Source organism: Poecilia mexicana, unplaced genomic scaffold, assembly GCF_051168715.1.
Source record: "Poecilia mexicana isolate PSO_F unplaced genomic scaffold, ASM5116871v1 scaffold_13, whole genome shotgun sequence".
Lineage (NCBI taxonomy): Eukaryota > Metazoa > Chordata > Actinopteri > Cyprinodontiformes > Poeciliidae > Poecilia > Poecilia mexicana.
In genome coordinates this window covers 8,260,646-8,284,816 of record NW_028263382.1, presented here as the reverse complement: position 1 = coordinate 8,284,816, position 24,171 = coordinate 8,260,646, and the positions used below count along the sequence as shown (strand labels likewise).

Below are 24,171 nucleotides of genomic sequence, written 5' to 3'. Positions count from 1 at the left end.
TGTTTGTGTAAATTTGGACTGAAGAATGCAAGCATCTTTCATTTAGATTTTTCATTCATTATTTTAGAAAAATAATTTCTCGGTCAACTCAAAATAATGTGACACATCCGCAATAGAATATTGATTTATTTTTTTAAGCTATTACACATCTCTATTAGTGGTGCCAATAAGTGTCACTGTAACAGATGATTTAATTGAGAAAACTGACAACAGATCTTATATATTTACTCTTTAAACATTTAGTTATGTTATTCCACTTTGAGTAAAATTTCACAGGCTAAACAGCGTGAAGAAAAAAAAACATTACACCCAACACACACATGCATTCCCTCGTGCATCAGAAAGCCTTTCATTTTACTCATAGTAAACTCAGTCCCTTCCCAACATGATTCATATAAAAAGGCAACATAAAAACAACCAAAAGAACATTGTGCAATCACTTAAGCAAATACTAATCAGTTCTAATAATACTATGTAAAGTCACATCTCATTCATTCAGTGTTAACCTCATGAATGTGGTCATAAAAATCCACAAAGTAGCTCTAATATTTGACTAACGCTAAAACTGCTGAAAATGACATATACAGCTGAGTAATGTGAAAACTTCAAATTTCAACATCAGACTCCCTTCTTTGACTTGGTCATGCATCTTGGGTGTAAACTGGAACCGCGTCTAAACCGACTGATCGTGGGTTTCTTGACGCCTACGCTGACCTAACCGATGAGTGGACTGAACACCAACAGCCTCGGTTTGATCTGTAACCAGGACGTGAGTCAGAGAAATCTGACTACAGCAGATCGGCGGGGAGGATGACAGATCTGTAACCTTCGTAAAGTTTGACAGAGTGGTCACCTTCAATGCAGAGATGAAACATTTTCTCCAGCGGGCATGCATGAATAACAGTGTATCCTCTTCGAATATTTTCCGTGTGTCCTTCGAGAACATCAGAAGAAGTTCCATGTCTTGCAGAAATGCAGTTTTCTCACATTTGATTAAAATAACATTGTGGCTTGGTGCAGCAGATTCACCACCATGGATGTCCAGAAGATCCTTTAACAGAGAGATTTTGGACGAACCTTTGGGAAAAGCTGCCAGAGAAAAGGGAAAACCTTTGTTTTACATCTGCATTAAAATCAAAACGATTACTGTTCAAGATTTCACCAAATCAATCAGGTACTTCATATATTATCAAGATCAATTTTGTAACATTTTCATAAGGTTTTGATTTATTGTTGTCATAAATTCCAATTAATGATGTCTAAAACACTCCTAAAACTTTCTTTCTCAGGCTTATGTTTGTTCAACAAAAGTGTATCAATATATGTGAAAATATGCATAAATGCTGTTACTGTGTGTGTTTTACTAATACAAAGACTTTTTTTTTTTTTTTTACACGATTGTTGTTCTAAAGAAGTATATTACAAATGTTTTTCAAGAGCAGTATTTGTGTTTGTGGGGTTAAGACTGTGGTGCCATACACAAACCCTACCCCCCCAAAAAATTTTATTTTTGTCACTTTGATCATTATCACAATAGTATCACAAAATAATGTGATAAAACTTTACGTTCATGTCACTCACCCCTTATTAATAAATTTTTCTTGAGCTGTCTGTTGGTTTTTGCTTACAGAAAAGCAACATGAATGTCTTCAAATATGCTCTGCTCTCATACTTACTGCTCTTTCATCCATCTCTAGATTACACATGTAAATAAATTTACCATTTCATGAAGCTATGAAATGGTAAATTTCCAGAAATTGTCTTGTTCAATAGTTCATGTGTGGGGAAAAAAAAGCTCTACATAATAAATTAATTAAAAAAGGATGGAAAAAAAAAATTTAAATGTTTTTCAACTTACCCCAAAAAGGTTGTTTGGGACGAAGCCCTCCTTGCCACAGAGCGAGGCCCACCACCAGTCGGAGCCGTCCGTTTTCTGCAGGATGGTGACCATGTCTCCCTCCTTGAAGCTCAGCTCATCAGGTGCCTGAGCCTGGTAGCTCCACAGAGCGTACAGCACGCCGTTGTTGTCCACCCCCATGGATTCCTCCTTAGCTAGCATGACAAAGCAAAAAGGAGACGTAAAAATACAACCATGACAAAAATAAAAGGTTGTAAAAGTATTAAGATGTTTTTCTCTTCATTATTAGTTTAGCTATGACCTATTAAGCGTTCTTGAACAGGTTAGGATAGGTCAATGGGCTAAACAAAACATGTTCGTTACATTTGTTTTGCACAAAGTTAATTTTTGGATTATGAGATTATATTCTGCTCCGTTCTGCCTATTTTGAGCTTTCAGATTGAGACATTTTAGGGCCTCCGTCACTTTAAATCCAAATAAGCTGCTATTGGCCACAACCCCTGATTCAATGTTTACACTTGCACCTGAAAATGTCTATAAATAGATGCACAAACATGCAACCATACATCTTTGAAAAGCAGAAGTGGAGCCTCCTACACAACCAACAAGAGATGCGTTTCCATTAATCATTCCTGAAAATAAATTGTCTTAACTGAAAGTAAGTAAGTAATTGCTTACTCTCAAGTAAGTATTTGAAAGTAAGTAACTTAATTGCACTTACAATTAAAACACTTTCAATTAAGGATATACTTAATTGAAAGCAAGTACTTACTTTCAATTAACCCAATTTATTTTCATTCTTTGTAAACTTTATTTAGTATGGTAAAATAAAGTTTATTTTTACTTTACTTAATATAAACACTGCTAAGAATGTAACAAGCAGTTTCCAGATGGTATTTCACCAAAACAACATTTGTCTTTTCCAGCAGGCATTGTAGAGAGCACTAAAAGCATTTGACCAAATGTGCTTAAGCTCGGCTTGGGTTGGTAGCTAACAGGCAGAACTCCACTGGGGTTGCTAGGAAACTGGCCACCTGAGCTCAGAGGAACAAAGTTTTCTGAGGACCACAAATCCATTGAAAGAAGGCAAAGGAGTTTGTTTTTCATAGATTATGTGTACCAATATATTACTGTCACTTCATAGTGATGTTGCTGTCTTAAAGAGAAATTTGACAGTTTATCTGCAAAAAAAAGTTAATTTGGGGGCTTGTATGGCTTCTCTGGTTTCACTTCCCAATTATGCACTACTTTGTGTTGGTGCCTCGCATAAAATTCCAGTAAAACTTGTTGAAGTTCGTCCGTACAATGTGGCAAGGAAGTTTCATTGCTGTGCCATAGCGCCATTAGATTGGAAATATGACCTTAAATGTGTTTAATGTTGACATTTCAGGGTTTAGACATGGCCTTTGAGCTGTTATAAAGGGTGTGTGTGTGGGAGCATTTGTCTCACCTCTTAGATAGCTCTCACACTCCTCAAACCCAAAAAGGTAAGGATCACACTTCTGGGAGGCGGTGGCTCCGTCTCTGTGAGTGAAGGCCATGACGGCAGCTCCGTTCCTCACCAAATACTCGCACATTTCACGGTCGTTACAAGAGGCAGCGCAATGTAGCGGAGTCCTGCGAGTCGAAGACATACCAGCAACGTTCAGATGTGCAGATATCATGAGAAACAAAGAGGGGAGGAGGAAAGTATTTACCAGCCATGGCTGTCTGGTGCGCTGACATTGGCTCCAATGCGGACCAGGAAGTCGGTCACTTCGTGATGTCCGCCGCAGATGGCGTTGTGCAAACCGGTGATGCCCTCATCATTCGGCTGGCTGGGGTCACTCATCTGCAGATGAGATTCAACATAACATTTCATTCACTTGCTGAACCCAACTTTATCTTCGCATGACTTTTTGCATTTAGAAGTTTTTTTCCATTCAGTCAAATACTGTAAATTAATTTATAGTGGAAATAAGTTACATCAGTAAGCTTGTAATTAAGTTCATGATTAGCTAATTGCTTGACTAAATTCATGCTAAAAACGGGTATGAGTTTGGGGGTTTGAAATTTGATCAGAGTGTAACATTTGTATTTCAAACGATTTTTGTCATAGTGTATTTTCAGAAACATGACCGAGTGAGCACTCTTAGCAGCAAACTATCTTTGACGTATATTTCTCCGGTAACCATGTCAACAGGAATTTAGGCAGTTGGAAGAAAGTCAACGGCACGTCAACACTTCGTACCTTGGGAAAATGTCATTTGTAAGTATTTATGTATTTGGAAGACACTTAGCAATGTGTTGCTGTTTTTCAGTAACAAAGACGTTTTGAGTGTAGCATTACAAAGAGTTTATTAGCAAGTAATCTATTTTTCTATTATATTTACGTTTTAAAAAAGTTTTGAGTGTATTAGCATTAACATGAGTGTATTAGCTCCCAATCTATTTTTTCTTTTTGTTGTATTTCAACAAAAATCTTTAAATGACCATCATTAAGAAATGTAAGCCTTGTGTGAAGACCTTTTGTTAATTTTTGCTTGCTGTCTTGCCGTCACTAGCGCTGCAACTAAGATTATTTTAGTAATTATTGATTGTAATATCGATTGTCATGACGATTAATCGGATAAAAATGTCACATTCGGCAGTTTTCATTTAGCCACTTAAATCTTTTTAATACAAATTTTAAAAGTACATGAAAAGATGCAAACCAATTTAGCAAAGTATGCATCTGTAGCTAAAAAATACTCGACCCTTGCTGTTTGTCAATACAGTGTAGGGCTGATATGGTGACTATTTTTTTTAATTAACTGATTAATAATTAGACAGCAAAAAGTGTCATTAGATTTTTTTATGTTATTAATATTTTTACAGAACTCTAACCAGGTGAAGCTACGCCACTTGAAGAGTTCTGGGGTAGCATAATTTACAAAGGAAGACTTATCTGAAATATAAAAGGTTTTTTTTTGTACAGTTTTGGCTTAGCTACTGTGTTGAGTGTGTTCGTTCATCAAATGACCCCCTTTTTGAGTCTCTCTTGGTAATTGCTAAATTAGTTGACAATTAATCCAATTATGTGTTTTAACCCTAGTGGTCGTATTTTGAGAACAACACAATTCAAATGCTATAAGTTTCTTCGCGTCCCAAATCCATAGCCAAATTCTTCTTTACCTCATTTAGCACGACACCCTGTCACCTGAGTCTCAATCGAAAACAATTAACTGTTAACTCAGAAGCAGGTGTTTTCAGGTGCGCCTAATGATCTGCTGACATTTCTGAGTTGATTTGATTGTGGAGGGGAAAAAAACCAACAGCAATAATTTGGATTCAATGCAAATTATTTTGAATATAGGCCAACACTGCAGAGACAAGTGAGGGCTCGTGTCTGTGGAGATTGCATGCTCCATTTTTGCATGTGTGGTCTGGTTGTTTTCAACCAGCGTTTCCTCCTACAACCTAAAAAAAAATGCCTGTTAGGATAATTATGAATTCCAGACTGCAGTTATATGATAGTGCAGTCTTCATATAACTACCAGTTATTTTTCTGCTTGACTTGGCGTCAGTGCAGTGTAAGGCTAATCTGCTGATTATTTTTTGAATAACTGATTAATAATTGGACAGCAGAAGGTGCTTACAGAACTTGAACCAGGTGAAGCTAAAACTGTGCCCCTTGAAGAGTTTTGGGTAGAAATACCTCCTTCACAGCTCGCATCACTGTGTCCATTTCTCCCATCAACGCTCCATCCAGCAGCAGAACCAGTGGGCTAAGTTTAGCTCGCCTTCCAGATTTCTTGCGACCCGGCTTCCTCAGGATGGAGTTGTACTGAAAAGACAAACAAATTTACATTGAAACTACCATGAAAAAGTATTTACCTCTACATATTTCTTCCCTTTTTTGGTGTTCAGATTAAGGCATTTTAAACAATAAGTAAAATCCAAACAGTTTTGAAATTATAATTTTATTTATGAAGGGGAAAAGAGCTATCGTAAGATATTAAGAAACAATCTTAATGCTGTATGACAACATGAAGAAAGCCAAAAAACCATCATGGTTTGATCTAAATAAAATAAAGAACAGATGAGGAACAAAATAATTCACAGCAGTCTGGACAAAAGGTTACAAAGTCACTACTATGAATGAAGAAACTCTGCTACAATAGCTAACTTAGCTAATGGTGAGCACCGCTAACTAAAACTTTAGTTGCGCTAATTAAAGCACTAATCATAAACTTTAGTTCCACTAATGCTAAAACAGGGGTGCCCAAAGTCGGTCCTCGAGGGCAGACATCCTGCACATTTTAGTTCTCTCCCTTGTGGTAGTAACAATCCTTTCAGCATGTCAGTGTTCTCCATAGGTCTCTAATGAGCCATCATTTGATCCAGGTGGGTTAAACCAGGGAGAGAACTAAAACATGCAGGATGCTGGCCCTCCAGGACCGACTTTGGGCACCCCTGTGCTAAAAAGTTATAAACAACATGGTATTTAGCAGAAGCTAATGCTAAAGCGTTAAATTCAACCGTGTTAATAGCCTCCATGCCATAAACTGCTAAAACACAGAATAGCAGTACGCTTCAGGACCTTTCACTCATTGTTTCAGTTTTATAGTAATTGAGTAAATTTGTTGCTAATTTTGGCTAATTGACATGTCAGATGGCATGTAAGACGTTAATAGCTTTTAAACTGTTTTAATCCAGCTTGTAGTTCTACAGCAATGCATTCTGGGTAAAGAATAAATGCCATTTGCTGCACTGCATCACAGATGGAGAACACGAGGAGACTAAAAACAACTTGTGCATTTTTGAATTTGTTTAATTATCCCTGGTTGTTTGCTCAAATGTACTCTTCTCTCCACCTCATTTGTTGGTTGTACATTTGCCTTTTTGCTTGAAAAAACAGAGAAATGTAAATGGTGCATAAACAGCCTTCACCCACTTTAAAATAAGAGCATGAATATGAGAATCTACATGAAAAATTCTTAATCAAAACTTTAATCAAAATGTCAAACTATTCATCTGAAAGCTTACTACTGAAGAATTCATGTCAAAAAATTTATTTAGGGGAAGCTAATTGCACTAAATGTTTTCAAAGTTACCAAAAATGCTAAAGTGCTACATGAAAAATTAGCTCCACTTTTAGCAGAAGCATGCCCACCACTGGCTAGAAGTTTCCAGCTTACCAAAATGACTTATAGGATATTGACCACTCATTCAGAAAGTCACAAAAGAACTAAACAATTTCTAAAATACTTCTATGGCATTCTTAGAAGATCTGCTCTCCATAACAGTCAAATGTAGTTTAATGGTCCAGGTGTCAAGGACTCTTGCCTAGCATGTCAATGATCCAAAGCTCATTACTAAGTCCAGCTTTACTCAAAAAGGCCCACAAACAAAGTGGTTTGGTTTTGGAGTGGCCTAACCAAAGACTTAAATCCATATGAGACAATGTAGTGTCACATTACACAGTTCAGGCTTGAAAACTGCACAAGATTGCTGAATTAAAACGACTGCACAAAGAGAGGGCTAGGATTTCCTTCATAGGTAGGAAAAGATTGATTGCCAGTTCTTTCAAAATCCCAAACAGCAGTTGTTGCAACGGGGAAAGCATAAACAGTTATTAGGTTTGGAGGACAATTACTTTTTCACATGAGGTTAGGTTTGTGTGGATAGCTTTTTTCCCTTTAGAAAACGGCTTTGTTTTCACTTCTGTCATCATTGTTTGATATATAAATGTGATTAATGAGCTGGAATTAAAGTGTGCCAAAACCAACACCAGATACTTACTTTTTCATCCTGTGGAATGACGGGAGGCGTCCGGGTTGTGGGTGGAAGATCAGGAGGCATGGCGGGTTCCTCCCCGTCAGAGGAGCTGTCGCTACCTTTCTCCGCCTTGTTGCGGTGATCTTTCCTATGAAATAGCTTGTGGATGATGGTTTTATACTGGTTTGGCTGGTATTGCGAGGCTTTCTTTGTGGACTTAGAAACATCCACAGAGCCGCGTCTCTTCAGCGCCCGGGGGATTTCAGCCCTGATGCGGAGCAGCTCCTCCCGATCTGGGATCTCAGGGTTCTGGACCTCTGGGGCCACCACCGGTTGCAGCCTGGTGGGGCTCAGGGGTCGGGGAGCTGGGGTCACAACCTGTTCGACCTCTCCACCAGCCCTCAGCACTGCGGCAGTCTCCAAAACTGGTGGAGGGTGGTGAATATCCAGGCGCTGTATCTCTGCATCTACGTCCTCTGCATGTAGAGCTGGAAACACAGAAACCACATTTATAGCACAAAGACGAGGCAAATGCAAAATTCATTTAGTGCAGGAGGTCCTGGGTTCAAATCCTGGACGAGCCCCCAATTGGTTATGGCCTGCCACTAGAACCATAACAAATAAAGGGAAGAAATGCATGGAATAACTTAAAATTAGATATATTTAACAAAAATCATGGCTGGTTGGATAAGAGAGGGCAAGGAGAGGGGGGGGGAGGGATAGAGTAACAAAAAGAGAGACAGTGGTGCATCTTAAGCTGGATCTTAAGTTCTTCTGGAGACACTGGCCAGCTGCCTCCATTTTCAGTCAGCATCAACAAGGAGCTCTAAAACAGAAATATTAGGGAGACCCACAGGAAAGGCCTTGGCCTGAAACAACATATAGAGGTGTTTTACCGTCACTGTAAACAGCAGGTTGTCTCAGCTCAGGTGGTTGGAAGGCAGGGGGCTGAAAGAACTTCCTCTGAGCCGCTTCAGCCATGCGGTAATTTGTTAAATCTCCTTGTCCTTCCATTGGCTGATTTTGGAGGGTCGACATTTGTCCATACTGGGGATTTTGAAGGCGCAGGATGACAGAGATTGGTATCCTTCTTTGGCGGGGCATAGAATATATGGGAGGCATGTTGAGACGGGAGATGATTGGCTGAGAGCCATAAGGGGATTGTCCTGAGGACAAGGCATCTGGTGGAACAGCTATACGAGCGCCGCGGGGCAAAGAGCTGTAGGAACCCTGGTGGGGAACTGAGCGAGGATCCTGAGAAGAAAATGAACAAAGAACAACACTTGTTACGATGAAAGGTTTGAAAACTGCTACAGAAGCAAAAATAAGTTGGATCTTGGAATATTGTTAAATTACCACTAAGGATGTTTTCACCCCTGATCATCTGTTATATTCGGTTCGACTGCTGACCAAAATTGCTAAATTTGTTACATTTTCAGCTGCTGCAGTTCTCTTTCACACTGCACTGTATCATCAAATTTCGCAAATTGGAATTACCAAAATAAATTTGCTTAATGGAAACACAGCAATTTCAAAAAAGTTTTTGCGCTAGGATTAGATGGTTTTTCGTATACATCAAATTAAGTTCATTTCATAAAACTGCAATGGAAATGTGGTCAACGTCCGGATGTTGCTACTGCCGTAAAAGACAAAGAAGATGACAGGAAGTAGTAGGAAGATGACGAAGCGGCATGTTTTTTAATGACTTATTGCGTGAACAAACTTATTCATCTGTGATTTTAATTGCATTTATTAGGTTATTAAAACGCAATTGCAAAATTGTGTTTTTTCGACATTAGCAGAATATTGACAAAGTTGTAAGCACATTTGTAATGGAAATGCAGTTTGTGTCAAATGATCCAAAATGAACCCTTTTAGGAACCTGTTCCCCTCCTCGCCTGTGGTGGTGCTGTATTCAGAACCACTGAAGGAAATAATGCAAAAACCTCCGAAGAAGACACTGAGTGCAGCTTCCTTCTTCACAAAATGGAAACAAAATTGGGAGTAGCATCAGATTTTAGTGGTTGTAAGATTTCTCTTCTGTCTTTGGCAAAAGACTACTAGTCATTTTTCCTGCTTTAGTTCTAGACTCGCATGTTTGCTTTGGTTGCATTTACCGTGCAATACCGTATAGTCCGTACATTGTTGCTTCAGTATTGTCCTGCCAGACCGTCAGTTCCCATAACCACACACACAAAAAACTCTCATAAAGTGCACATGGGGATAGTGTGACCCTGCACAAAGTAAAAATCTCATCTCTCAAGACTTAAAAAGGTTAAAGCCCTAGAAAACAAGTGTTCAACAAGTTTCAGAACATTTCAGTTATAACCTCGCACCTTTTTAGGGCTTATGGCTGGAGCAGGGTTATCCAGGTTGGATTCCCGCCAGTTGCTGTTCGGAGCAGATGATCGAAGCCATTCTGTCTCTGCAGCACAAAATCATCATGTTAAAGAGGACAGGGGCCAACCTGGCACAGAGGGAGACTGAAAAATCTGAGTAAAACTTTAAAAATCCAACAAAAGAGGGGAAAAAATCCTACTGTCATAGATGTGGTGAGGCTTCCTCTCGTAGGACACGTCCAGATCTGTTTCGTTCCACTTGCCTGGACTTTTTTGTCTTTTCACAGACTCTTCTGTGGAAACAGAAATGAAAGTCAATGAATGATGCAAGTCAATGACCTGATACAATCTGCTGGGTTTCCTAGAAAGAAACTTTTTAACCTACAATAAGAAATTCATTGACAATACTGCTGTCAAGATCCATTCATAGTTCCCACAAGTCTGAACTGGAAGTGAGCCGCACCATCTTAGTTGGCAAGCACAGCGCAAAACAATCCACTAAAAGAACTGGCAGAGTAAGTACATGTGGTAACATAAATGTAGGCTACATCTCCATCTTTGCTTGCAGATAAAAGCTACATTAGTAAAGCTAATTTTGCTAGTTTGGCAATAAGTATTACAGTAAATATCACTGATTTAAATCTTAGTATTACACAGAGATGTACCGGGTGATAGTCGTAGTGCACTTATATTGTTTGTAAAATAGATGGGAAGGAGGTGAGAGCTAGTTATTAACTAGTGGCCTGTTTAATGTCGTCATAGCAACTGCCTACCAAGATGGCCGTCAATTACAAGTGTGACATCACATGAGAGCTATGTATAGGAATACATGTTTGAAATGCTTTTCTGAAAAACCTACGATATAAGGGTTTCATATCAGTTGATACTAATATCAATAATTGTCGATATCAGTAGTTATTCATTAGTTTTTTTTGTTTTAAATACCTGAAATACAACCAAACTTGAGATCAATATGTACATAAACTGAATTTAATTGAATTAAAAGGTGACATGGCAAAGAAATTCAAAGATCTAAACTGAAACATTTAAAAAGAGAATAAGCCTCCTTACCAGTTTGACTGACTGTGGTAAAATTTCGAGGAAGGGTGCTGGATACTTGAGCGTTTAAAGACAGAGGAGAGGGCGTCCTCAGGAACCCTGCGGAGGGGCCTCTGTCTGGCTGAGGGGACCTGCGGCTCATCTGGTTGCTGTCATATGGAGTCAGCAGGCTTTGGGACATCTGATGTGGAGCCGGGCGGGGTGACGGCTCCAAAGAACCGGCTGTCCAGCTTGAGGGTTGACTTCTTTCCCTCTGACTAATCAGGCCTTGTGGACTCCTTTCAAAATAAGACGGGGAGTCGGGCCGGGGCGAGCGGGGCGCCTGCTTGGGGCTCTGCGGCGTAAACACGTAGCCGTCCGACCCGGTCCGCCGGTGCGTGTTGTGCACCACCCGGTGCATCTTGGGAGAGGAGTGGGGGCTGTTGGAGAGGACAGGGGGTGACGGAGCGTTCCTGCTGATGGAGAAGACCGAGTCACTGGTGTTATAAGTGGAGTTTGGAGAGAACGGTTTGGAGCTGGAGCTGGAGCTGTCATTGGTGCTGCTCGACGAATATGTGGAGCTGGGGAGGCTGGAAGGTCCAGACGAAAGATGTCTGTCTCTGGAGACGGAAGAACTGGTCTAAAGAAAAGGAAAGGGTAGATTTGACTAGGCCCGTTTCTCTGGACGATAAACTGTCCCAGACATTATTGTGCAGCTAGACGATAATATTGTTGTTTTGAGATCATTTATATTGATAATGGCATAATTAAAGTTTGTCCTCTCAAAGACCACTTAGGCCTGTCGCAATAAGCAATAAATCAATTTATTTTCACGCTGTGAAATTTCTATTGATCGCTACATGATTTAAAAAAACATTTCTTTCAAACTGGGTTGCAAGGTTAGGGATCATTTGTAAAGTAATTTTCTTTTGTTTACTGCAAACCAGTTCAGCTGGAAATATGAAGAGTAGCCAGAGGCAAACAGTCACCTGTGATGGAAAATGTTCTCAGTACAACGTGTACAAGCAGAACTGCAGAACGTTCTGTTTTCCTGGGTTTTGCTGACGGCAGGTGAGCGTACCTTACTGTCAGACGGCGTGTTCTGGTCGTTGGAGGAGGCCTCCTGCAGCATGGAGCTGAATTCCTTAGATAACTCATCTGCGACTGCAAGCGATGCGTTCAGGTCGCTGTCGATGGCCTGGACTGAATGTGACCCAGAGGAATAAACAGGCAATTAGAGCAGGATGTCGCCGCCGTGTTTACAAACACTGAGTTTAAGGGTGAAAAATGTGAGTTTAAAGGGTCTGTGGGAACTTACACAGAAAGTTCCCGTAACTAGTCTGTGAGCTCATGGCTGTGAGGCAGCAGGGCGCTCCTTCTGCAAAACAAAACATCAACATTTAGCCACATAATAAGGAATAATAAGGTAATTTCCTACAAAAATGACAATTTGCACCTCTGATCTGCGAGTTTCCTTCTGTTACATTTACGTTGGTGGCACTGAATCTTCTAATTACAGGGTTCAGCCCTTCCTTTTCTTCTCCACCTTACACTCCCAAATCTGTCACCTACTTCAACTTCACTAAAATAACTAAACGCCTCGTAGTTTGAACAGTGAAAAACAAGACACAACAACACGGAGGCAGCTGGTTTCACTGGTATGTTTGTCATCCTGACTCATAGTTTAGTCAGCGGCACAGGTGTCCTGACTGAACCTCATGCACGATTGGTCCGTGTCATTAACAGTTTCAAACAGGTGCATCGTGCAGCTCATCATACACATGACAAATAAATGGCTGCAGACGACGCAATCTGAAGCATGCATGTGAGTTTGTCTAGACTGGGAGGAAGAAAACCTGTCGATGCGTAAATGATCCATGTGAAAAAGAAAATAAAACAAGAAGAGTGTTTATGTTGGATGAAGGAAGCACCTAGAGAGGATCGATCTAGAGTCAATACAACTTCAGTTACTACAGCTGGAAACTAGAGGTCAGGCTGAACTCTGATCTGAACCTTCATTGCCACATAAAGACGGTTACAAAGTTGGGCTTCTATCACAGGAGAACATTTACAGGGTTAGAGGACTAATATATCAGCAGGATCTATAGAAACTCATCCATGTGTTCATCTTTAGTCACACTGAATACTGCAACAGGTCTGCCTAAAGAAATCAGAACGCTGCTGCTGGAGTTCTGAGTAAAACCAGGAAGTCAGAGAACATCACCCAGATCTGCTGGTGTTGCCATAGCAACCTTCCAGACCCCTCAGGTCTTCTGGTTCTGCAACCAGAACCAAACATGGAGAAGCAGGATTCAGCTTCTATGCACCACAAATCTGGAACAAACTTCCAGAAAACTGCAAAACAGCCGAAACACTAAGCTCCTTTAAATCTAGACATAAAATCCACCTGTTTAAGTTGCTTTGATTAAAAGTCAATTAAACATTAATCAGCATTTTGATGTGCAACAATGGAGCTTGACAGTTGTTGACTGTGACTTTGTATTTTTTGTTTTTGTGAAGATGTTTTCTTGCTGAAATGTCCTATACAAATAAATCTGATTAATAAAAATCAGCTTTGTATCTTGCTGAAAGCTACTCGTGAACTATTTTTGTCTTATTTAAAGTGTGCTAATATAATTGCAGCAGAAACCAGACCAAAAATACTTGGTAAGATTTTTTTTTTTTTTTTGCAGTGTAAGCATCAGAATAGTAAAGAATATTTAAGGATCCATTGTATTGTTTTTTAGTGCCAGACTGGATCATGGGAGTATTTCAGGAGCTGCATATCTAGAGGGATTGTCATGCACATACTCGCCTTCAGATTTAAAAAAAAGTCTTGTCGATGTAAGAGAACAGGCAATGGTAGCATAAATAACCCAACTGGGATATGAGCAGAACTCTCCCTCTTTCTGCTGCAAACAGAAAACTGGGGCGACAGTTAACGGTTGGGTGGGAAAATAACACAATGTCAAATTTATTTATATTGCACTTTAAAACTGGTATAAAACTGCACCAAAGTGCTGTACAAGGACAACACAAATGACAAAACAGAGTATAAAACAATACATCAATTAAATGCCAAAGAGTAAAAATGAGTTTTAAGAAGCGATTTAAAATGATCCAGGCTGTGGGCAGATCTAATCTGGAAAGGTAAGTTATTCCATAAAACAGGAGCAGCAACAGGAAAAGCTCGGTCTGCTTTCCTCTTAAGTCGAGTTCAAGGAACTGTAAGTAATAACTGATTATCTGACCATAAAGTTCTGGACACAGACCGGAAATTTAAATGGTCCCGAAGATAAGGGGGGCTAACCCATTTAAAACTTCATAAGTTAACAAAAGGATCTTAAAATCTGTTCGATAAAAGACGGGCAGCCAGTGTAAGGATGCCAGAGTTGGCCTTATATGGTCACGCTTCCTGGTTCCTGCGAGAAGCCGTGCTGCTGCGCTCTGGATCATTTGAAGTCGCTGAATCTGTGATTTATCCATCCCTCTATATAAAGAGTTGCAGTAATCCAGTCGAGTTATGAAGGCATGGATGAGTCCTTCAAAGTCCTTAAAACAGAAGTAAGATTTAACTTTTGCTAAAAGCCGAAGGTGGTAGAAACTCGATTTAACGACAGAACTAACTTGTTTAACTTTAAAGAGCTGTCAAATATGAAACCAAGATTCCTAGCAGAGGTCTGACAAGACCGAGCCAAGGAACCAAGAATATTATCTGGATTTGTAGTCTGAAGTTTTTGAGTTTTGCTTTCATTGAGGTGAAGAAAGTTTTTTTCCATCCATAATTTAACTTCAGCTAAACTGTGAACTTAAACAGTTGGGTCAGAATCTAAACAACATGAAGGTTTGGGTATAAATGGTTCAGATCGGTAGTGGTTGGGTTTTTTGGCACATTTTCAGCCCCTTAGTACCAACAGACCACACTGCAGAAACACAACAGCCAAGTATTTCTGGTTTAATTTATACTGCAAATGTTTTAGTTTTGTCTTATTTCAAGTCTTACACATAACTTTTCAGGAAGACATAGGAGCTTGTTTAAGTCAATAATACTGATTAATTTTTAAAAAGTACTGGTTCCACTGGCAGATTATTTAATCTGAAACATGTTCTAAATTAAATTATCTGCAGAAGTGATATTAGTACTATTTACTTAAAACAAACTCCTGTCATATTGAAAACATTTATAAGTGCTCCCTGAGCACCAACTGAAGGCTACTTCCACAGAAACAACGCACCACGTCTCAAAGCTCAGATGGTTTAAAAACGGCTTCTTGAACATGAACAGCTGTAATCCAGCAGACTGATAAATTAACTGTGAGGCGTCAAAATGGACAAACATTTCTGCCGTCTTGGAATACCAACAAAGTTTTGCACACATTTGTAATGAAACGCAGCTAATTGTGGGTCTGGTTCCCTTATAGCAGAGGTTCCCAAACTGTGGGGCGCCGTGTCATTGCAGGGGGGCGCAGGAAGCCGTCTGGATGAAAAACAAAACAAAACATGAACACTGTATGCACTGGGTTTTTACCTTAGAATGGCCAACTCTGTTATTCCTATGTCAATTTGATACAGTAGAGGCTTCCACACTTCCCATATGTGTGTCCTCTGTCACTTTTATCAGCAGTTAAACTGTTTAATCCGTTGTTAACATACTGTAACCTGTTTTTCCGAGCCGCCTTTAAACGCAACATGAGCGCTACGACGCTCACGCTGGGTTTCCACCTGTGAAGGAGACCTGCTGCTGCTGTGCGGAGCTACGTAGGTTTGTGTTAGAATCACGGCAGCAAACCAGCAAAACGCAAAGAACTTTTCACAGTTTTTCCCTCCAAACTAACCGACTGAGTTGAGTAAAGCTGTTGGATGCAGGTAATGTTAGCTAAAAGATGACTAGCTAATGTTAGCTAAAAGATGACTAGCTAATATCAATACAGAACCTTAAGCTTAACAAGTACCTTGTTACCGATGTTGGTGTCTATTTTCAGCTACGTACATTAATTTCATCCATCCAAGAAATTACTCAAGAGTAAAACAAGTATTTGGTAAAATGTCTACTCAACTGATCAAAACCTAAATCATTTAATACTTAAAAATTACATCAGACAGACCAATATATAAAGTGGATATTTTGGTATTTTAAGAACCAAAATGACAATAATTCATATAAGTAACAAAAATAACAGAATCAGGCAAAATAAAATGTTTCCATATCAGTTTCTTTCAATGAAAAACTTCAGGAACTTTAGCAGAAACTGCAGGTGAGTGTCTGTGTCTGGTGAAGTTTTGGTTAAAACATGTTTTTCATTCATTGGGTAGAAAATCCAGAAATTTTACTCGAGTAAGAGAAGAAATACTTCATAATAAAGTTACTCAAAGTACAGCGTAGTAAAAATACTCCTACAAGCACATTTGTACAAAAATGTCACTGAGTAAATGTAACTAAGTAGTTATTGCCCAACTCTGCCCGTACCTGCAGCTTAAACTAAAAGTACCAAAGTAAACACCACCAACTGGTCTGTTAGTAACAAAGGGATGTTTCCAGCAGTTATTCTGTGAAAACTCGTAAAGGTTAACAGGGTTAAAAAAAGAATCAGAGAGAAAGCGGACAAAACAAACTTGAAACAGGAGCGTAGAGAATGTCACACCCTGCTGAATGTTTCCGCGCTGCGTTGGAGTGGGAAGGAGTCTGGGCTCCGCCGGGCCTGTTCGCATTCCTGGACGCTCCTCCCTGTGAGGCGCTTGCCTAAAACACGGCCTCCAACTGTTATCTCTCTCAGAAGCAGCTCATGCAGAAAGACTCTCTGGCGAACAAAGGTCAACCTTCATCTACCCAACCTTTCGCCGGCCTGACAAACTCTCTGTTTGCACTTCTGGCCAGTCGGGTACCAACTACTTACATTGACTTTAGTACGTTTTTTGGGGAAAAAAATTACTTTTAAGAGTATTTTTACTTTTACTTGAGTAAAATTTCTGGATTTTCTACTCACTGAATGAAAAACAAACGTGTTTTAACCTAAAATCCACCAGACTCGGACACTCGCCTGCAGTTTCTGTTAAAGTTCCTGAAGTTTCTTATAGAAAGAAACTGATCTGGAAACATTTTCTTTTGCCTGATTCTGTTATTTTTTGTTACTTATATGAATTTCTGTCATTTTAGTCCTTAAAATACCAAAATTCCACTTTATATTTTAATGTTACAAATAATGTAATTTTTAAATATTAAATGATTGATAATTACTCAGTCGACTTTTTACCAAATACTTTTTTACTCCTACATGAGTAATTTCTTGGACAGATACTTTTTACTTTTATTTGGGTAAAAATATGTTAAAGTAGTGTTACTCTTACTTAAGTACAACTTTTTGGTTCTCTGCCCAGCGCTTCTACTGACACACAAACAGGTTGCACTAAAACACAAAGTCTGTATTTATTTCTGTTAAACTTTTTGTTGTTTGTAAGTCCAACTCCAAAGAAAGAGTCTGTGTTGTTGCCATGTTGTTATTCATATTTTGGGGTTACAGTGACCTGGCATCCTTCCTCTTAGCAACTTTTGTGTCTGATTTTTCCTCTCTGTCCTTGCAGCAACACTTATTATTATGTCTGAATAAACCCAGATAAAAACAGCATCCTACTTTTTAATATTCAGTAAAGTGAGGCAGAGGAAAGCATGCTTAGGAAGCGGGTTAGCTGGAAGAAGTCCTGCTTTAGTTTCCTCCAAAAAGCTTTTGTGGAAAACCACATAAATCAGCCTCTGTCCTGTTTCTTCCCAGTAATTAAATTGCAATGTCCCTTAACTCGTAAACGAGCGGGGAAGCCACCATGAAAAACCACGAGACGAAAGATAAACCAGCTCCGACTGGGAAAACCTTGGAACCTTTGTTTGAAAATAAATGCAAACTCTGCAGAGCAAATAAGAAGCTAAAAGCTAAAGTTGGCCGGGTGTGTCTGAAGACTTTATACGTAGTTCGTCCTTATTCCCATTCTGCAAACGTTCATGAATTCACTTTCTGCTGAACCCTTCAGTGTCCCGTTTCCCGATTGTCTGTTCCTCCTTTGTATCCTTCCTCCTGACCTTTTCTGGCTTTGTCACCGCCGGTTTAAGGAGGGAGGATTAAAGGAAAATCTGACCCAGCCATTGTGATTTACTCGTTTTGTGTGTTTAATTGTTCTGTCTGTAAACCTAAACCTGCATCGGATCACAGAATCAACCCAAACATCACTGCCAGCTTAGGTTTTAAGTCAGATGTGTCCAAACTTTTTGTTTCACTGGCCAAAATAGTCAAATCAAAACAAGTCATGGGCCAAAAAAACAAACAAAAACTAAAATCAAGCAAATAAATTACCAAGATTTTGTTGAATTTAATTTATTGTAGATCTAAAACTTGAAAGGGATTTTTTATGACAGTGTATTGGGACCATTGTAAATAAAAATAGTAATAAAATAAGTAGTAAATTTCTACCAAAAACTTCAGAAATTTAGTAATTAGTTTAAAAAAAATTCTGGAAATTTTTTTTTTAATTTTCTGAGTTTCAAAAGTAAAAAATGGTCCTTTAGGTGGTGGAAGCATAAAGATTGGTGTTGAAATAAGACCTCCGAGCAGCTTTCTCACAGGTTGATTCTGTATAAAATACAGGTTAGTTCAGCCTGAGGGTTGCCTGAAATTAGACCTGCTGCCAGAACATTTCAATAGCGTGTCACATTAATACCACAAACCACTGTTTGTTTTTTTTACACGAATAAAAAGTACAAAAAATTTTTATTAAATAAATGAAAATCTGAAAACGGTGATGTTGAACTCCAAGCAGCTCCCTTCACTTTTAGGGCGAGTCTGCATCATTGGTCTTTGTAAAACAGCTTTTTATTTGTCCATTTCTTTGTTGTTTTTTCCCGTTGTCGTTCGTACTGCTACAACCCCTGGCAAAAAGTATGGAATCACCAGTCTTGGATGAGCACTCATTCAGACATTTCATGCTGTAAAACAAACTCAGATCAAAAACATGATACAATATTAAGGTCGTTCCAAAGTGCAACTTGTTGGCTTTCAGGAACACTCAAAGAAATGAAGAGAAAATATTGTGGAAGTCAGTGAATGATACTTTTATTGACCAAACACAGGGAAATAAATATGGAATCACTCAATTCTGAGGAAAAAAGTATGGAATCATGAAAAACGCATAAACAAAAGACCATTCAAAATACATCACTAGTATTTAGTTGCACCACCTTTGGCTTTTATAACAGCTTTCAGTCTTTGAGGCATGGACTTGATGAGTGACAAACAGTATTCTGCATCAATTTGGTGCCAACTCTCTTTGATAGCAGTTGCCAGATCAGCTTTGCTGGTTGGACCCTTCTTGTGGACCATTTTTTTCAATCTCCACCACAGGTTTTCAATTGGGTTGAGATCTGGACTATTTGCAGGCCATGACATCGACTGAATGTGTCTTTCTTCAAGGAATGCCTTCACTGTTTTTGCCCTATGGCACGATGCATTGTCATCTTGGAAAATTATTTCATCATCTCCAAACATCTGTTCAATTGAAGGGATGAGAAAACTGTCCAAAATGTCAATGTAAACTTGTGCATTGATAGAAGAATTAACCACAGTCATCTCCCCAGTGCCTTTGCCTGACATGCAGCCCCATATCATCAAGGACTGTGGAAATTTGGTTGTTTTCTTCAGGCAGGCCTCTTCATAAATCTCACTGGAACGGCACCAAACAAAAGTTCCAGCATCATCACCTTGTCCAATGCAGATTCTTGACTCATCACTGAAGACAACTTTCATCCAGTCATCCACAGTCCATGATTGCCTCTCCTTAGCCCATTGGAGTCTCGTTCTTTTATGTTTAGGTGTCAATGCTGGTTTTCGTTTAGCTTTCCTGTATTGAAATCCCACCTCCTTTAGGCGATTTCTTACGGTTCGGTCACATACATTGACTCCAACTTCCTCCCATTTATGCTTCATCTGTTTAGTTGTACTTTTTCGGTTTTCAAGACAAATGGCCTTAAGTTGTTTGTCTTGACGCTTTAATGTCTTTCTTGGTCTACCAGTACGCTTGGCTTTAACAACCATTCCATGCTGTTTGTGTTTGGACCATATCTTGGATACAGCTGACTGTGAACAGCCCACATCTTTAGCAACCATGCGTGAAGGGTTACCTTCTTCAAGAAGTTTCACAATCCTCTCTTTTGTTTCAAGGGACATTTCTCTTGTTGGAGTCATGGTTCTCACCACTCCACTTCGTCCAGCAGCCCTCCAAGGTGTCATGACTGCAGGTGTTTTGAACTGCACACTAACGGGCACATCTAATCTGGGGCAGGTGTCCATTTAGGGAAAGGAAATAGACTGGGTGTGTCCTTTTTTTTCTACCTCCAATTTGAGTGATTCCACACTTTTTTCCTCAGAATTGAGTGATTCCATATTTATTTCCCTGTGTTTGGTCAATAAAAGTATCATTCACTGACTTCCACAATATTTTCTCTTCATTTCTTTGAGTGTTCCTGAAAGCCAACAAGTTGCACTTTGGAACGACCTTAATATTGTATCATGTTTTTGATCTGAGTTTGTTTTACAGCATGAAATGTCTGAATGAGTGCTCATCCAAGACTGGTGATTCCATACTTTTTGCCAGGGGTTGTAATTAAAGCGGACTGCAATCGGACCAAAAGCACCCCGCATGCGCAGAAGAAGAAGAAGAACGTTGACGTCACCCAGCAGCGCTCTGTTTACGGAAGTAATAATGGACGCCGCTGTCATGGATCGATTTAAAGTTATTCAGCGATGGGAGCCGAAAGACGAAGGAAGCTAATAAAACAAAAACCACAACTGACCGCATGGCCGCTCAGACTTCAGACACCGAGGAAACAATCAGGTATTTCATATCCGATCTAGTACAGAAATGGTACAAATCAGATTTTTTTGTTGTTGAAAAGATTGGAATTGTCCACTGGCATGGCAGGGTTATTGTAGGTATACACATATAAAAAATGAAGAGCAAGTCCCCCTAAAAAAAAACTCAGAATTGTTTTAATTAATCTCAGATTATTATTTTTTTAACAAGGGCATTTCTGAGTTTGAACAGGCAAATATTTGATGGGAAAAAATTGTTTGAAGCATAGACTTTTCCCAATTTCAGCTTATGAAATGTCCATGTTGTCTCTAGAAAATTTCTGAGGTTTTTAACATAAATTTACTCCTTTATTCATTTAGAAAAATAAATCTACAATAGCTCTAATACACCGTCGTAGAACTGGGCCGTTCAAACTGCTGTGATTGGGCTGCATTTGCCTGTTTGGACGTATCCCTAGCCTCTGCCTCAAACAGGGTCTCTTCCTCTATTCCTTTACATTTACTTCCATCCATCTTACCATCATCTTTTCAGTTCCTGCTGGAGAAAAGCAAGCCAAGTCCTGCCACCACCTGATTTTCCAGTGTGCAGTTCAGACTAATTTCCTTACATGTAACCACAAACATTTAATTTTCATCTGCTCTAACCAAACTGCTTTCCAATTTGTTCTGCCGCAAGCCTGCATGGCTTGTGGCAAACTTTAAGCATTACTTCTGATGAGTTTGTTCTTTCCACTCTTCTACAAAGATTTGTGGACGGGAGATAAAAAGAGGTTGACTGGTGGACGGGTTCTTCCAGCTGAGCAGTCGGGCTCTGCCGCTCCTCCTAAGTTTCTGTGAGTCCACCTTGAAATTTATTTACTTCGTTAAACTTAATTTGGTTACAAATTAACACACTTTTAAGTTGGAGCTCTATCCTTTTTGCAGTGTTTCTGTGAGCAGTTTAGTAATATAAAGCACATTAATAAGCCCAGTTCTTTGTGTTGCCACCCAGTTTCCTAAAAAGATACAATAGTTTATCATTATTTTCATCATTATCACAATATTATCACAGAATATGGTGATAAAATTCTTAGTCCATATCGCCCGCCATTATTCTGTAAGTATTTGTTGTGTAAATTTGTGTTGGGATGTCAAATAAAAACCAAATGAAATGCACTGCAGTTTGTAGTTTCTTTTATGTAATGATTTAAAATGTGGATTTCAAAAGGCAAAGGTTAATTGTGTAACCACTATTTGGACGCATTGCGTTATTGCTGCATAAAGTTTCAGGAATCTGCATCACAATGACCAGACGATGATGAATTCAAGGCCATTTCTCAAATCAACATGTGGTGCCAAGGTAAATATTCCTATTGTGCAAGAGCATCTCAGATAAAATTAGCTCATGACAGAGAAAATGGCAACAAATCAGCTGATGTTTTTAGAATTAATCCTTGTTTTATACCAACAGAATCTCACAAAGAAACTCCTCCCATAAATTCCTTTTATGCCACTTATACCTCGACCCACTTAGTCATAGAAACTCTCACACTCCCGCATATTTATAATGGCAACTCTCATTTTATAATATTTAAAGTGGATATGGTCTGATCCTCTCAAGCTGTGGATAAAAAACAATCTGCACACACAAGAAAACATTCCCTGCAGCCTCCTTGTTGGCTTGTGACCCTCTTCTGACCCGTCGCCCTGAGCTGCTTCCCCACTTCACCTCCCAGCATGTGACCCAGGAATCTCTCGGTTCTCCACAACATCATGAGCAATCTGCAGTGTGTCATGCACAAGCTGTGCCCATCTAATTCCAAGAAAATCCCAATATCTGTATGTGTGTGTGTGTGTGTGTGTGTGTGTGTGTGTGTGTGTGTGTGTGCGCGTGTGTGTCAGCATGCAGGTTTGAACATGCATGCAGTTAATGACAGAGGCTGTGATCTCTGGTGTTCTGGTGTGATTTGTTTAGCAGCAGGTTGCAGCAAGCGCTCCACAATGCAGCCCAGCTGGTTCTTGACAGTAAAGCGATTTAAGGTGAAGAAGTTGGAAACGTTCCCGTTTAAATCCTGCTCAGACAGGAATGTTTGGGGAGTTTAATGCAAATGACATGTACGGCCTAAAACAGAAAGCTTACAAACAAGGCGAGTTTAATTAGTGGTGAAAGAAAATCAGCAAACTAAAACCACAATTAGGATAATTCTATAATTTGGGTAATAAAATAGTGAAGTAATAATAAAAAACTGAATATTTACCCCCAAATCTAGCAAGTAGTTTAGCTAAAACAGATATTCTCTGAGTTTCTCTCCGTTTTAACGAGGAGATGAAAAGTTTCTGTGGTTTCAGTCTGAAATATTTCTGGCTTTGTTGAGAAAAAAAAACGATTTTCATGAAGGAACAAGCTCCTCCTTAGGAGCGAGACCCGCAACAAGGAGCGAAAAAAACCCCACGAAGTAAAAGATTAGAAACTCAACTTAGCTGGAAAGTAGCTGCATAAACAAACCCGATCGCGTAAAAACAGACAAGTTTTTCCCACAGTTTTCACGCAGATGCGGAAGATTTTCGTGCGCTCCGTGGGGAAGTGAAGGCGTTCCTACCTCAAGATCTTTAAAAAAAATCTTTTCCTCTCCTTTGTTCCAGTCAGAAAGGAAATCTGAGCTCCGTCCACTGCCTCCTGTCTTCCTGAAATCGGGTCGCTCAGCCTCTGATTGCTTCTTGCTGCTGCGGCTCCAGACATGCAGTCAGAGCTGCGCAGTCTGGAGTTACTTTGGCGCAAAGTCCAACCCCCTTGGCTGGGCTGGCTGCTGCTTCTGCGCCTCGGTAACCGGAGCCAGGTGTTCCTGCAGCAGGTGAGGCTGGCCGGGTTTTTTCTATGAAGAAGGCGGAGCGCACATTCCGCGAAACAAAAACCTGTGATTATCATGTTTACCACTTTGAAACGGTTTATTAGGGACATAGATAAGGAAAAAATAAAACAAAACAAAAAATTCTAGTAAAATTTCTAGTAGAGACTAAGGAAATTTTAAGCTCAAAAAGTAACATTCTGGACTTTTCAGGCTTAGAAATTTAATTGTTTTTATTTACTAGAAGAAGAAAAAACACTTTGAGATGAATCTTTGAAATTTTCCAGAAAAAATAAATAAATTTCTGAGTTTGAAAAGTAAAAAAAAATTCTAGAAATTTTTAATACTTTTTTTAGATTAATCAGAATTTTTCTAGAAAAACTTGGGGGGAAAAAGTAAAATAAAAAAAAGTCTAGAAAAAATTTACAAATTTTGAGATTAATCTCAGAAATTTTCTAAAAAAAAAGCATAGAAATTTCTGAGTTTGAAAAGTCAAAAAGATCTAGAAAATGTTCAACTTT

The 24,171-nt window shown here is 39.3% G+C and overlaps 1 protein-coding gene across 2 annotated transcripts; it reads right to left on the bottom strand.

Moving 5' to 3' along the window:
• Positions 1-108: 108 nt before the first annotated feature.
• ppp1r13l (protein phosphatase 1, regulatory subunit 13 like) lies at positions 109-23,623 on the bottom strand. Of its 2 annotated transcripts, XM_014988037.2 has the most exons (13): positions 23,405-23,623; positions 12,293-12,352; positions 12,056-12,177; positions 11,008-11,614; positions 10,137-10,229; positions 9,934-10,022; positions 8,494-8,851; positions 7,622-8,085; positions 5,535-5,663; positions 3,556-3,689; positions 3,309-3,475; positions 1,859-2,052; positions 109-1,089 (listed from the first exon to the last, which is right to left on the bottom strand). In XM_014988037.2, exons 2-13 carry the CDS (start codon positions 12,324-12,326, stop codon positions 1,054-1,056), a joined length of 2,427 nt encoding a protein of 808 aa, XP_014843523.2. In that variant the 5' UTR covers positions 12,327-12,352; positions 23,405-23,623; the 3' UTR covers positions 109-1,053. The 2 variants fall into 2 exon arrangements, with proteins under 2 accessions (XP_014843523.2, XP_014843434.2); XM_014987948.2 differs by lacking the exon at positions 23,405-23,623 and having other exon boundaries at positions 12,293-12,389.
• Positions 23,624-24,171: the final 548 nt, after the last annotated feature.

Excerpts from the sequence above, each read along its gene's own strand:
- ppp1r13l (XM_014987948.2), bottom strand. The coding sequence starts at position 12,374 with ATGTTGATGTTTTGTTTTGCAGAAGGAGCGCCCTGCTGCCTCACAGCC. Across the intron at positions 12,178-12,292 it reads TAGTTACGGGAACTTTCTGT|TCCAGGCCATCGACAGCGAC; the intron begins GTAAGTTCCCAC and ends GGTCACATTCAG. Across the intron at positions 2,053-3,308 it reads GTGTGAGAGCTATCTAAGAG|CTAAGGAGGAATCCATGGGG; the intron begins GTGAGACAAATG and ends TTGTCATGCTAG.